General features: G+C 38.8%; 1 protein-coding gene across 1 annotated transcript in view; it reads left to right on the forward strand.

The window, feature by feature from the left end:
- KPNA1 (karyopherin subunit alpha 1) overlaps positions 1-13,111 on the forward strand; it is an 80,853-nt gene that overhangs the window by 21,243 nt on the left and 46,499 nt on the right. Inside the window, exons 3-4 of the mRNA XM_079765675.1 lie at positions 8,370-8,477; positions 11,456-11,555. Of these exons, the coding sequence (XP_079621801.1) occupies positions 8,370-8,477; positions 11,456-11,555 (208 nt within the window). The remainder of the gene's footprint in view (positions 1-8,369; positions 8,478-11,455; positions 11,556-13,111) is intronic.

A 13,111-nucleotide genomic window follows, 5' to 3' on the forward strand; every position in this document is an offset into this window, starting at 1 on the left:
AACCAGCAACAGTTGATGAATTGAGGGCATACAAATACCAAAGGAAGTGATTCTTGATGTTTGCGATTCCATTGCTTCACGCTATCAGCGGTGCCTGGACCAGAACTGTCATCAGTTTGAAAACAGGCACTGACAAAAAACTGATTCATTTCTGTAGATTCTTTTAATTTTTGAAAATGAATTGTATGTTAATAAACACTGACTTTGCAATCATTCAAAGTGTGTATATGTTTTTTTGGGACACCCTATATATCCCAAAAGGGGTAAAGAGTGTACTAGTAAGTTCGGGTCAGCCAAATCCCCTGTTCTTGATGACTATTTGAAGTGTTTCTTCCACTCTTAACTGTTCAATGTGATTTATACTGCTACATTTCTAGGTAATATGTGTATGTTACTATATATGTTTGTTTATCAATATAAAATATTTATTGATGTTCTGTTGTGAGAGGTGAAGATTTAAGATCTTATACCACTCTTTCCTTTATATCAATTCTCCTAGTATAATTATATCACAATATCTAAGTATTTCTGTCCTTTTGCTCCAGTCAGCATTATTTATCCTGTAGAATGGCTGTATAGCTGTAGTATTATGACTTCCCTTTGTTGAGAATTTCTCATCTCTTTTCTTGTGATGTAAATGGTATTGTGTTTTTAAATTCCTCTTGCCCTGGCTAGATGGCTCAGTTGGTTGGAGTGTCATCCCAGAGTATACCAGTTCTTGGTCAGTCCACATACTTAAGCTTCGATCCCCAGTCTGGCCATGCATCAGAAGCAACTGATCGATGTTTCTCTCACATCAGTGTTTCTCTCTCTTTTCCTTTCTTAAATCAATAAACATATCCTCAGGTGAGGATAGAAAAAAAAATTCCACTTGTTATCAGCAATTGCATGCTTCATGACCTATAGTAATTAAAGATCACTAACAACATCCTGCCATACCATATTAAAGACACTGCCTGTGGATATAAATTTTGCAGTTCCAGTAGATGTACTTTTCGTGATTTTGGAATCATGTAAATGTTTTTAAATGATTATAAAATTAAATCAAAATGAGGAAAGAAATCTTTAAAAATAAGCAAAAGTAATTAAATGTCCCTGTGGGTCATGCTTGTTGCTAAAGCATACAGAGAAAAGTTATTTTAATACATTCAAAATATGGCAATGTGATTGTCTCTATACTAATAAAAAGGGTAATATGCTAATTGGAGCAGACATCTTCCAGACAAAGCCACCGTGGCTGTCTGAGGCTCAGGCAAGCCGTGGGTGGCGGCTGCCGCTGCCAGAGGTGGCCCAAGGTTTAGGCAAGCCGTGGATGTTGACTGCTGCCGCCGCTGCTGCTGCTGGGGCCAGCCCGAGGCTCAGGCAAGCTGCAGTGGCTGTGAGGGCTGAGGCTCAGGCAGCCGCTGCCGCTGGCAGTGGCTGCAGCAGAGGCATGATGGGGGTGTTGCCTTCCCCTGATCGGCCCAGTTGCCTCCCGCAGAGGGAGGCCAGAGGCAGCAGCAGCGAGGGGGTAATGGGGACGGTGCCTTCCCCTGATTAGCCAGTCGCCTCCCGCAGAGGCAGGCCAGACTGCAGCTTAGGCCTGCTCCCCATGGGGAGCAAGCCTAAGCCATCAGTAGGATATCCCCTGAGGGCTCCCAGACTGTGAGAGGGGGCAGGCTGGTCTGAGGGAACCGCCCCCCCCCCCCCCCCCCCAGTGCACAAATTTTCATGCACTGGGCCTCTGGTTGGGATATAAAAGACAACAAATCTTCAACACTTTTAGTAATTATAGTATTCATAGTTATCAGTTGTAGGATTGATAGTTATGGATACAACAAATAAGTATTTGTTAATTTAGGTACCTGGATTTTTTAGATTAAGAGAATATGGAAATAGAAAAATCAAAGAAGTTACATAAATTTGAATTGGTAGTATCACTAGGTATTAATGATATATTTTTTAAACACACATCTCTAGAAATAGTAAAATACCTTGAAGTAGTGAGCACCCTAAGATTGTGATCATTAGAATTTTCTCTCATAGGAGCAAGGCTCCTTAGAAAAATAGCTGATTCTTGATTAAAGGTAGGGAATGTTCAAGGTGAACCTTTTAACATTTTTTTCATAACATAAAGAAGTAATCTAAGACCACTGAAATTGTGTTGTGTTGAAAAGACTCAGGAGGTGGCTTGAACAGGGTCCCATTAGTCAAAAGTAGGATATTTTGAGTATCAGGAAGAGTACTATGAGGACTTCTGTTTCTCGCCCAAGTGGAGTAGCAGAGCCCATATTTATCCTCTTCCCTGAAAAAAACCAAGAATCCTATATAATAATCCTATATAATAAAAGGGTAATATACAAATTGACCCTAACTGTGGAATGACCTGGGACGACCGGTCGCTATGACGCACGCTGACCACCAGGGGGCAGATGCTCAATGTAGGAGCTGCCTCCTGGTGGTCAGTGCACTCCCACAGGGGGAGCTCCACTCAGCTGCAAGTGGGGCTGATGGCTGCGAGCGCAGTGGCGGTGGTGAGAGCCTCTCCTGACTCCTCTGCAGTGCTAAGGATGTCTGACTGTGGCTTAGGCCCGCACCCCGCCAGGAGTGGGCCAAAGCCGTCAGTTGGATATCCCCCGAGGGCTCCTGGGCTGCCAGAAGGATGTCTGACTGCCAGCTTAGGCCCGTTCCCCCGGGGAGCAGGCCTAAGCTGGCAGGTGGACATCCCCCAAGGGGGCACAGGCCAGGCCGAGGGACCCTCCCCCCGCCCAGTGCATGAATTTTTGTGCACCGGGCCTCTAGTAAATAGATAAAATACATTTTAAACAGTAGTTCAACATTCCAGACATCAAGCAATGAAGGAAGTGATCTCAAGAGATGGGAAACAAATGTGGTCAGCCCTGTGATAGCCTCAGCTTACTACTGGAGTTTTCAAGTTGCATCACAGGGAGAGAAAACTATGGTATAAGGTAAGCTTCCCTGAGTTGAGAAGACAGAGCTGAGTCCAGGGAGACCAAGGCTAATAGAGTTCATAGGATGGAATACCAGAAAAGAGAGACCTGTACAGATAGGGAGAAGCTTGGAGCTCTTCAAAAGGTTTCCTTGAATGTTCAGCAGAGTCTGGTCAGTACATGTGTTTGAGGAAACTACCCAACACTAGAGAAACTATCACTCAAAATTACAGGAAATAGTGTTTGGCACTTACACAGGGCTCAGAATAGCGCCTATTCTCCTAGCCAGACTGGAAAAACTCAGAATTCATGGGGCATTATGTAGTGATTCAGGAGAGTCTTGCCTCAGTAGTGGAGATTAATTAGCCATATACTTAGTAGTTCTGTTCCAGACCTACCTAACACATCATAAAAGCAAGATCGGAGAGGATCAAACCATTTCCATATAACTTAGCTGCATATCAGAATAATGGCAAAGGATTAAAGGAATTCAAAAATATCCAGTATTCAACAAAGTCAAATTGACCATGTCTGGCATACAAAGATTACCTGGTATACAAAGAAGCAGACGAGCACGACCATTAATGAAGAGAACAATTGATTGAAACTGACACAGATTTAGGATTAGCAGATAAAGACATTAAAGCATTATTGTAATTGTATTCCATATATTCAAAAGTTCAATAGAGACATGGAAGGTATACAGAAGACTCAAATGAGATGAAAATTACAATGTCTGAAAAGAAAAATACACAGAATCAATGTTAAATTAGAAGTTACAGGAAAAAATATTAGTTAACTTCAAGGGATATGAATAGGAACTATACAAAATTAAGAAGAGGTGAAAGAATACACACATGTGTACACATGCATGGAAGAGAAGACATCAGTGAGCTATAAAAAACTTTTTAAGAAGCTTGTGGACAATTGGAGGTACTTGAAGGAGAGGATAGAGGGTGGAAGAGGAAAATAACTATGGAAAGAAATAGTAGCTAAAAACTCCATAATTATTGAAAACTATAAATCCACTGATCAAGAAACTCACTGAGTCCTAGTCACAAAAACATAATGAAAAGTACACCATGATACATTATAACTAAGCTACTCAAAACCAGTTGTGAAGAGTCTTAAAACACCCGGAGAAAACAGATATGTTATGTACAGAGGAACAAAGATAAAGGTGATGTCAAATTTCTCAATGGCAACATCTAGTACAAGCCATAAAGAAGACATTGGAAAAACATCTCTATAGTATTCAAAGAAAGAAACTGTTAACTTTGAATTCTGTACCTGGCAAAAATATTTTTCAAAACAATGGTGAAGTAAAGATGTATTCAGGCATACAAGAACTGAAAGAATTCATCACCACCAGACCTGCACTACAAACAGTGTTAAAGGATGTCAGAGGTAAAATAATACCCTGGATTACTTGGATACAAATCCCAGTTAGCAAATAATTCTGTACAATAAAAAGGTAATATGCAAATTGACCATCACTCCAGAACACAAGATGGCCGCCCATGTGGACACAAGATGGCCTCCACAGATGGCCAGCAGGGGCGGGCAATTGCGAGGGACCAGGCCTGCAGGGGAGGACAGTTAGGGGCAACCAGGCCAGCAGGGGAGGGCAGTTAGGGGCGACCAGGCCAGCAGGGGAGGGCAGTTAGGGGTGACCAGGCCGGCAGGGGAGGAAAGTTAGGGGCAATCGGGCTGGCAGGAGAGCATTTAGGCTGGCAGGGGAGTGGTTAGGGGGTGATCAGGCTGGCAGGCAGGCAGGCGAGCAGTTGGGAGCCAGCAGTCCTGGATTGTGAGAGGGATCCCAGATTAGAGAGGGTACAGGCTGGGCTGAGGGACACACACCCCCACCCCCATGCACGAATTTTGTTAACTGGGCCTCTAGTTTCATTTATATATTTCAGAGTATCTCTAAAAGAATTTTAAACTTAAGCAGAGTAGTGTTATCGTACCTTAAAAAGTTAAGTTCCTTAATATATATATATATATATATATATATTTTAATATATTTTATTGATTTTTTACAGAGAGGAAGAGAGAGGGATAGAGAGTTAGAAACATCAATGAGAGAGAAACATCCATCAGCTGCCTCTTGCACACCCCCTACTGGGGATGTGCCCGCAACCAAGGTACATGCCCTTGACTGGAATCGAACCTGGGACCTTTCAGTCCGCAGGCCGACGCTCTATCCACTGAGCAAAACCGGTTTCGGCAAGTTCCTTAATATTAAAGCATCTAATCAATATCCATGAGTTTTTCACTTCAGGCTTTAGCAACCTTTGATGGTCATTGCCTAGATCCATTACTTGACATTAAATGACCATTCTATCATTCCTTCTGCTTTTATTAGCTGGTAGATCACTCTAAAGAAGAGTTTTTCCTCAATTTTTTTGTTTTGTTTTTATTTTCCTGAATTACTAATCATATAGGAAAGAGAAACACTTGTTTTCAAAATGGAGACTTGGTTCCTTAGCATCTTCCAAAGGGACCAGTAGAATGAGTGTTTTTAATGTTATTAGGAACTTAAGATGTTTAACATAATATTTCAACTTATTTCAGCTATAACTCTATGCTGTCTTTTTAAAAAAATCTTTTTGTCTATGTAATTGACATATAATAAAGTGTATAGTTTGGTGTTTTGATATATTCTCTGAAACTACTACTGTAATTAAGATAGTAAACCTATTGCCTGGCTGGTGTGGCTCAGTACTTGAGCATCAATCCATGAACCAAGAGGTCACTGGTTCTATTCCAGGTCAGGGAACATGTCCAGATTGTGGGCTCGATCACCAGTAGTGGGTATGCAGGAGGCAACCATTGATGTTTTTTTCTCTCTATGCTTTTCCCTTCCTCTTTCTAAAAATTAATAAAAACATATTTAAAAAAGAATTTTTAATGAACCTATCTCTTTCAAAACGTTCTGCTATACCTTTGTAGTACCCTTTTCCCACCCCTTTCCTGTCTCCAAGCAATTTATAATCTGTCTGTCACCACTGATTAGTTTACATAAATGGAATCATATGACGTGTATTTCTTTTTTTGTCTGCCTTCTTTCAGTCAGTTTAATAATTTTGAGGTTTACTTATGCTGTGTATGTATCAATAGTTCATTTTGTTATATTGTTGAGTAGTATTCTGTTGCATGGATAAACCACAGTTGGTTTATCCATTCACTTGTTGATGGTAATTTGGAGCATTTCTGGGTTTTGGTGATTGCAAATAAAGCTGCTGTGAGCATTTATAGCTAGCTCTTATCCTATCTAATAGAGTAAAATGTAAATTACCATCACTCCGCTACGCCCACGATTGGGCGGTGGGAGGCTGGGGGGCGGGACTCGGGGTGGCCTATCCGGCCATTGAGAGGCACGGATCCGCTGCCACTGAGGGGGCCTGCGCGGACACCCAGCTGCGCCTCTGAGGGGGCCTGCGCGGACACCCAGCTGCGCCTCTCAACGGCAGGGTAGCCAGGTGTCCGCGGCAGCCCCCCTCAGCGGCCGTTGAGAGGCGCAGGGGGTGGGAGTCCCGCCCCCTGCGCCTCTCAACAGCAGGGTAGCCCCCCTCAGCGGCCACGGACCATCAAAAGCGTGGGAGCTGGGTGCCTGTCCGCTCAGACACCGCTGCGCTGGAGGCTTCTGAAAGGCCTGGTGCACTAGCGGACAGGCACCCAGCTCCCCGTGATCAAAAGCAAAAGCGTGTAGGGGACTCTACACGTGCATGATTCAATCATGCACTGGGCCTCTAGTAGATACATATTTTCCTTTCTCTGGGATAAATATCTAGGAGCAGAATGGCTGGATTGTTTAGTAGTTGTATAGTTAAGAAGCTGTCAACTGATGGCCAAAATGGGTTGTATCATTTGACCTACCCATCAGTAATGTATGGAGTTTCATTTCCTTGTCAACATTTGGTATGGTCAGTCGTTTTCATTTTAACTATTCTAAGGTGTGTGTAATAGTATGTCATTATAATTTTAATTTGCATTTTTCTAATGACTACAGTTGAATGTATTTTTTCACAGGCGTATATGCCATTTGTATATCTACTTTAATGAAGTCTGTTTTAAATATATTCCTTGTCCCACAGGAATGGGACATATTTTCTCAGTCTTTTTTCTCTTTTATTTTGGATTGCTTCTATTGCAATGTCATAAATCCACTAATCTTTTTTTCTATGATATCTAATCTGCTGTAAATCCACCCAGCATACTTTTCATCTGAAAAATTTTTCATCTCCAGGTATTTGCTTTGCTTTTGTGTGTATGTGTTTTCTAATCTCTCCTCATGTTTATATTTTACTCTACTTTTTAAATATTGTGGATATATTTATAAAAACTATTTTATTTATTTATTTTTAAAAAATATATATTTTATTGATTTTTTACAGAGAGGAAGAGAGAGGGATAGAGAGTTAGAAACATCGATGAGAGAGAAACATCGATCAGCTGCCTCCTGCACACCCCCTACTGGGGATGTGCCCGCAACCAAGGTACATGCCCTTGACCGGAATCGAACCCGGGACCCTTGAGTCCACAGGCCGACGCTCTATCCACTGAGCCAAACCGGTTTCGGCTATAAAAACTATTTTAATGTCCTGGTCCAGTTTGCCATCTTTATCATTTCTAGGTGGTTTTGATTGATTTTTCTCTTCCTCGTTGGTAGTCATCTTCTACTTCTTTTGCATGCTTGGTAGTTATTAATTGAATGCCAAGCATTGTGACTTTTTTACATACTTTTTAATAAGTATAATTTTATCTCCCCATAATGTATATAATTCTGACATTGTCATTGGATGTAATTAATCTACTTGGAAGCAGTTTGCAAAAAACTTTCATCAGGCTGGACCAGAATAGCCTTTAATTCAGGGCTAATTTAGCATCACAACTAAATCAATACTGAGTCTTCTACTCAATGCCCCATATATTAGGAGTTTATTTCTATTCCAGCCTGTCAAAACATAAACTATCCCTTGATCTCTGTGACCTCTGAAATTGTTTCACATGCTCCTTGAAAGTGGTTCATTTTCCAACTTTGGATCTTTTCCTCACACACCTGCAATGATCAATATTAAGCTAAAGATTCAAGGAATACTTTCTGCAGGTTTTTGGAGTTCTTGTGTTGATCTCTCAGGAAATGGTCAAGCATGCCCCAGCTCCATTTTCCAACCTTACCTTTTTTATACGTCATGCAAGTGTGAGACCTCTTAGTAAGTTTTACTCATCAAGTGGTAGTTAATTGCAGTATATTATAAGACTGGAGAATTCTGAAATAGTATCATCAGGAAAGGTTGAAGGTGGCACAGACTTTCGAATTTTTAAAATAATTTTCAAAATTTCCATCCTTATTACCTTTTAAGTGGGGTGACTAGTGTTTGGCTGTCGAACTCCCTTGTGTTAAAATTACTTTAGTAACAGTCTTTTATTTTTCAGTTATTCAAGCGAAGAAATGTTGCTACAGCAGAAGAAGAAACAGAAGAGGAAGTTATGTCAGATGGAGGCTTCCATGAGGCTCAGATTAATAATATGGAAATGGCACCAGTAAGTAAGATAATAAAATAAACTCTTTTTAGTGTTTCTCTGATGAAAATGTGAGGTTTAAGATTTTTTTTTTAAAGGTTACATGTCTACAAAAAGTACTTGAAATTTGATTTTTAAAAAGAAGCCATATACTTAATCTCATGATTTACTAAATGTTTATTATATTTTAACATGCAGATAAATAGGTTTAGCTAAATTATGAAGATTAATCCAGCTATTAAAATTTACGAAGATAATTATAATAAAATTATTCCTTAAAAGTTGAATAACAAAGGATATGTTAATGGAAATCCCAATTTGTTATTCATTTCAGTTACAAAATTGGATATGTTTATATGATTTTAAAAATTGGTTCCATATCACAACTATTGGAATTTTTATTATAACCTGTTTTATAACTGTCTTGAGGTTACCAAAACAGATAAAAATTATGCTTTATATGGATCACACCTGTCTACATTTCCAGTTTATTATGATAAATTCAGTACTGTTTTATTAGAACATAAATATCTGGTTTTCAAAAAGAAGAAAAATCTCTTTTTTTTATTATACACAGTATTATAGATTTTTCCTTTTTTCCACTTCATATATCTCTAGTTTTTATGGACCGATTTTCTTTATGGACCGAATTAAGAAGAGCAGTTTAAAATCTTTTTGGAATTGATAATAGACATTGTAGACAATACTGTCATTTTCTGGTGAATTCTTCTAGGCCCTTCAGAAAGTCAAGCTGTTCTCTTTTTTAAGTGGATGTTAAATGAATGTGAAGTATTTTGTGGACTGTATTAGAGTTCTACAGACGAAACAGAACCAATAGGAGAGAGGGGGGGGGTAATTATTTATTGATTGATTAATTGATTTTAAGGAATTGGTTCATGCTGTTGTTAGAGCTGGTAAGTCCAAAATCCGTAGGGCAAGTCAGTAGGCTAGAAATTTGGTTAAGAGTTGTAGTTTTAAGGCTGAATTCCTTCTTTAGGACACTTCAGTCTTTGCTTAACTGATTGAATGAGGCTCACTCACATTTTGGAGGGTACTCTTTCTTCAAGTGTACCGATATAAAATGTTAAATCACATCTAAAAAATATTTTTGCAGCAACATCTAGATTGGTGTTTGTCTAAACAGCTGGATACCATAACCTAACTAGTTGACACATAAAAATAACCCTCCTAGTTCACTCTTTGTCAGTTTGACATCTATATACAACTCCTTAAACCATACTGAGTTTCAGATAAAGACAAGAACAAAGTCAGACCTTCATATAACGATATAACTAACCTGCATGTAACTTAAAATGCACTAACATTTTCCCCAGAATAGGATGCAAAGTTCTTGAGTGTTATTCACATCTCATCCTGATATCCTGTAACTTAAATTCTATGAAGTAAAATTAATAATACTTAAATACTATGAATATAAAGTCAGTACATTTTGTTATTTGATAAGGGGTTATGAGAGGGAAGAAAACAAAGATATATAGATACAGATATATAAATTCATAATAGAATTATATATAAGTACCCTTTGTTTATTCAGGAATCAGTCTTGTTTCAAAGTACAGTTACTTTTCTGACTCTTAAAACCTTTTTTTTTTTTAATTTCTTTATTGATTAAGGTGTCACATATTTGTCCTCATCCCCCCATTCCCATCCCACACCCCTCCCCACGGATGCCCCAACCCCCTGTTGAACTTAACCATTGGTTAGGCTCATATGCATGCACACAAGACCTTTGGTTGATCTCTCCCCCCTCCCCCCACCCTCCCCTATCCTCCCTCTGAGGCCCGATAGTCCGATCGATGCCTCCTTGTTTCTGGTTCTGTTGTTGTTCATCAGTCTATGTAAACTTTTTAAAATATATTTTTATTTATTTCAGAGAAGGGAGAGTGAGAGAGAGATAGAAACATCAGTGATGAGAGAGAATCATTGATCAGCTGCCTGTTGCATGCTCCCTAATGGAGATTGAACCCGAAACACGGGCATGTGCCCTTACTGAGAATCAAACCATGACCTGGTTAATACGTCAATGCTCAACCATTGAGCCACACCTGCCGGACACTTTCCTGAGTCTTAAAAGCAGAATGCTTCATTCGCCTAATGGGGATTTTTAAGTGTTAGATATTGCTTACCAACCGTCTACTGTTTTTAACTCAGTGCAGTTTTCTTCAGAGTTCATCTCGTTGACTCTAACCCTTCATGAAATTATAAGAACTTTTACTTCATTGACAAATGATTCTGAGATGAGAGTTAACTACTAATACTGGGGATCAGTTATAGTGGAATGTGGAAAAGTTCTAATAAAGCAAGAAAATAGTTAGAAGCTGAAAAGTTTTAATAAAGCAAGAAAATAGAAAATTTAAATAAATTTAAGGCAGCTGTTGAATTTAGCAGTGGCTAGAATCTGTGTTTTATATTGGACGATTCTACTCATTCAATAAATTTTGTTGAGCATCTACTGTATGCCAGCTATCAGTGATAGCGTGGTAAGATAGGCAGGGTCTTTGGCTTTCAAGGAGCTTACAGTGTACTGAGGAAACCTGGGCAGTAAACAAATAACTAAGAAAAATATATATATGATAGTGAAAAGGGATGTACCCAGGATTAAAATAGAGGGATAGGGTAGAGATGGAGTGGATCCTTTAGATTTGGAGGTCTAAATTCTTTTAGAATTTAACATTTAATCTGAGTTACAAGGAATAGCTAACTCTTTGATGAGCAATGAGAAGAATAAAAAAAATCTTGTCTTAGTAATTACTGCTAAGATGACTACTTTCTCACTGTTGTGAGCTTTTTAATGATAGAGATTGACTTCATCACATTATTAATCATCTCATTTCTACATGTAAAGATTGCCCTCCCATAGTGTAACTTCTGGATAAATATGATTAACTTAATAACATGACCACAATGTATACTATCTTTGTTTATCTTTGAATTAAAGTTAAATTTTCCTTATATTTGTTTTTTGTTTGTGATCCCAGGGTGGTGTTATTACTTCTGACATGATTGAAATGATATTTTCCAATAGCCCAGAGCAGCAACTTTCAGCCACGCAGAAATTCAGAAAACTGCTTTCAAAAGGTGAGTTCTGAATATCCTATAAAATAATAACCCAGCGACCTAACGGCGGAACGACCATAACCGCTCGACCATTTGCTATGACGTGCACTGACCACCAGGGCGCAGACAATCAATGTAGGAGCTGCCCCCTGGTGGTCAATGTGCTCCCACAGCAGGAGCAGCCGCTCAGAGGGCAGGTCCACAGCCACTCGGCTGACCAGGTTGAGCTGTGCTCCCACAGCAGGCCGATCCCCGCAGGCCACGCCCCCACCAGTGCACGAATCCAGTGCACCGGACCGATGGTGTTACATATAATATTTATTTAGAAAATATTACTTTCCAATAACCTGTTGTTCACACCACAGATAACATGCTTTGGAGTTTGTCTATCAACAGAATAAAAGGATGCATACAGAAATATGTATAACTATGAGCCGTAGCTAACTTTTGGATTTCCTTGTTTATTTGTGTGATCTTATCAGGACCAGAAAGCAGCATTATTTTTATTTCTGAGCTATCTTATAAAAGACCTTGAAGTGGTAAGAACAGTAGTCAATATTTTATATTAATTCATATTGAGAAACTCCACTCTTTTTTAAGAAAAACTTCAAAAATATCACTGAAAAAGCCATGATTTTGGGTTTTAATGTTAGCAGTTTATCACTGATATTAAGTATGGATTTATTGGTGGACAGGTTACTACCTTTTGAATAATTATGGTAGAATGGAATATAATACTTTTTGTCATCTGGACAAGTAAAAAGAACTCTGGAACTCAGAACCATGTTTGGCTCCCAGTAGTAAGTTATGGTTGGTTAGAATTATAAATGAGAAGTTGACATACTCCTTGAGGTTAGCTGGAATAAAAATATATTACCATAACAAAAAAATTGTTTTTTGCATGACAACTTATTAAATATTTGAAGGCCATTATCATGTACATCTTCCTCACCCCTCTAAAAATGTCTTGTCTCTTTTCAGCAAGCTGAGCCTAATGGGTTTCTCACATAATATGGCTTTTTAAGGCCTTTCACCACTCTACTACTTTCCTGCATGTATTGTAGTTTGCCAGCCTCCTCTCTTAGAATGTGATAACTGAAATACAGTACTGATGATGTGTTATTATTCTCAATGGTGAGAGATTGACTTCCTGAGACTATATTTCAGTTATCATGGCACAGTAATGTTTCATTGTATTTGCAGCATTCTAAACTCCCTAGTACTTTTCTTCATGAACTGTTTTAAAGTGTTGTCTGTGAAGTCATGTGGATTGTTATTGTTGTTTTAATTTTTTAAAAAACTCAGTTGCTGAGTTTTGCTTTACCCCTGTTGCTGTATTGCCAACTTTGGCTTAATGTTCTTTCTATATGTTGTTTTTGTAATCTAGCATATTAACTACTTAGTCTTTATTATAATATCAAATTTATTTGTTGTGCTTATCTGAATGCTTGGTAAAAATGTCAAACCAGGCAAAAAAACATGCCATTAGAATTCTCTCCAAATTATCATTGAACCATTAATCACCTCTTTCAGTAAAGCCATTGACTTGGCTAAGAATTCGTAGTAGTACTGTAGTC

This window comes from Cnephaeus nilssonii, assembly GCF_951640355.1.
Source record: "Cnephaeus nilssonii genome assembly, chromosome: 3".
Taxonomy (NCBI): domain Eukaryota; kingdom Metazoa; phylum Chordata; class Mammalia; order Chiroptera; family Vespertilionidae; genus Cnephaeus; species Cnephaeus nilssonii.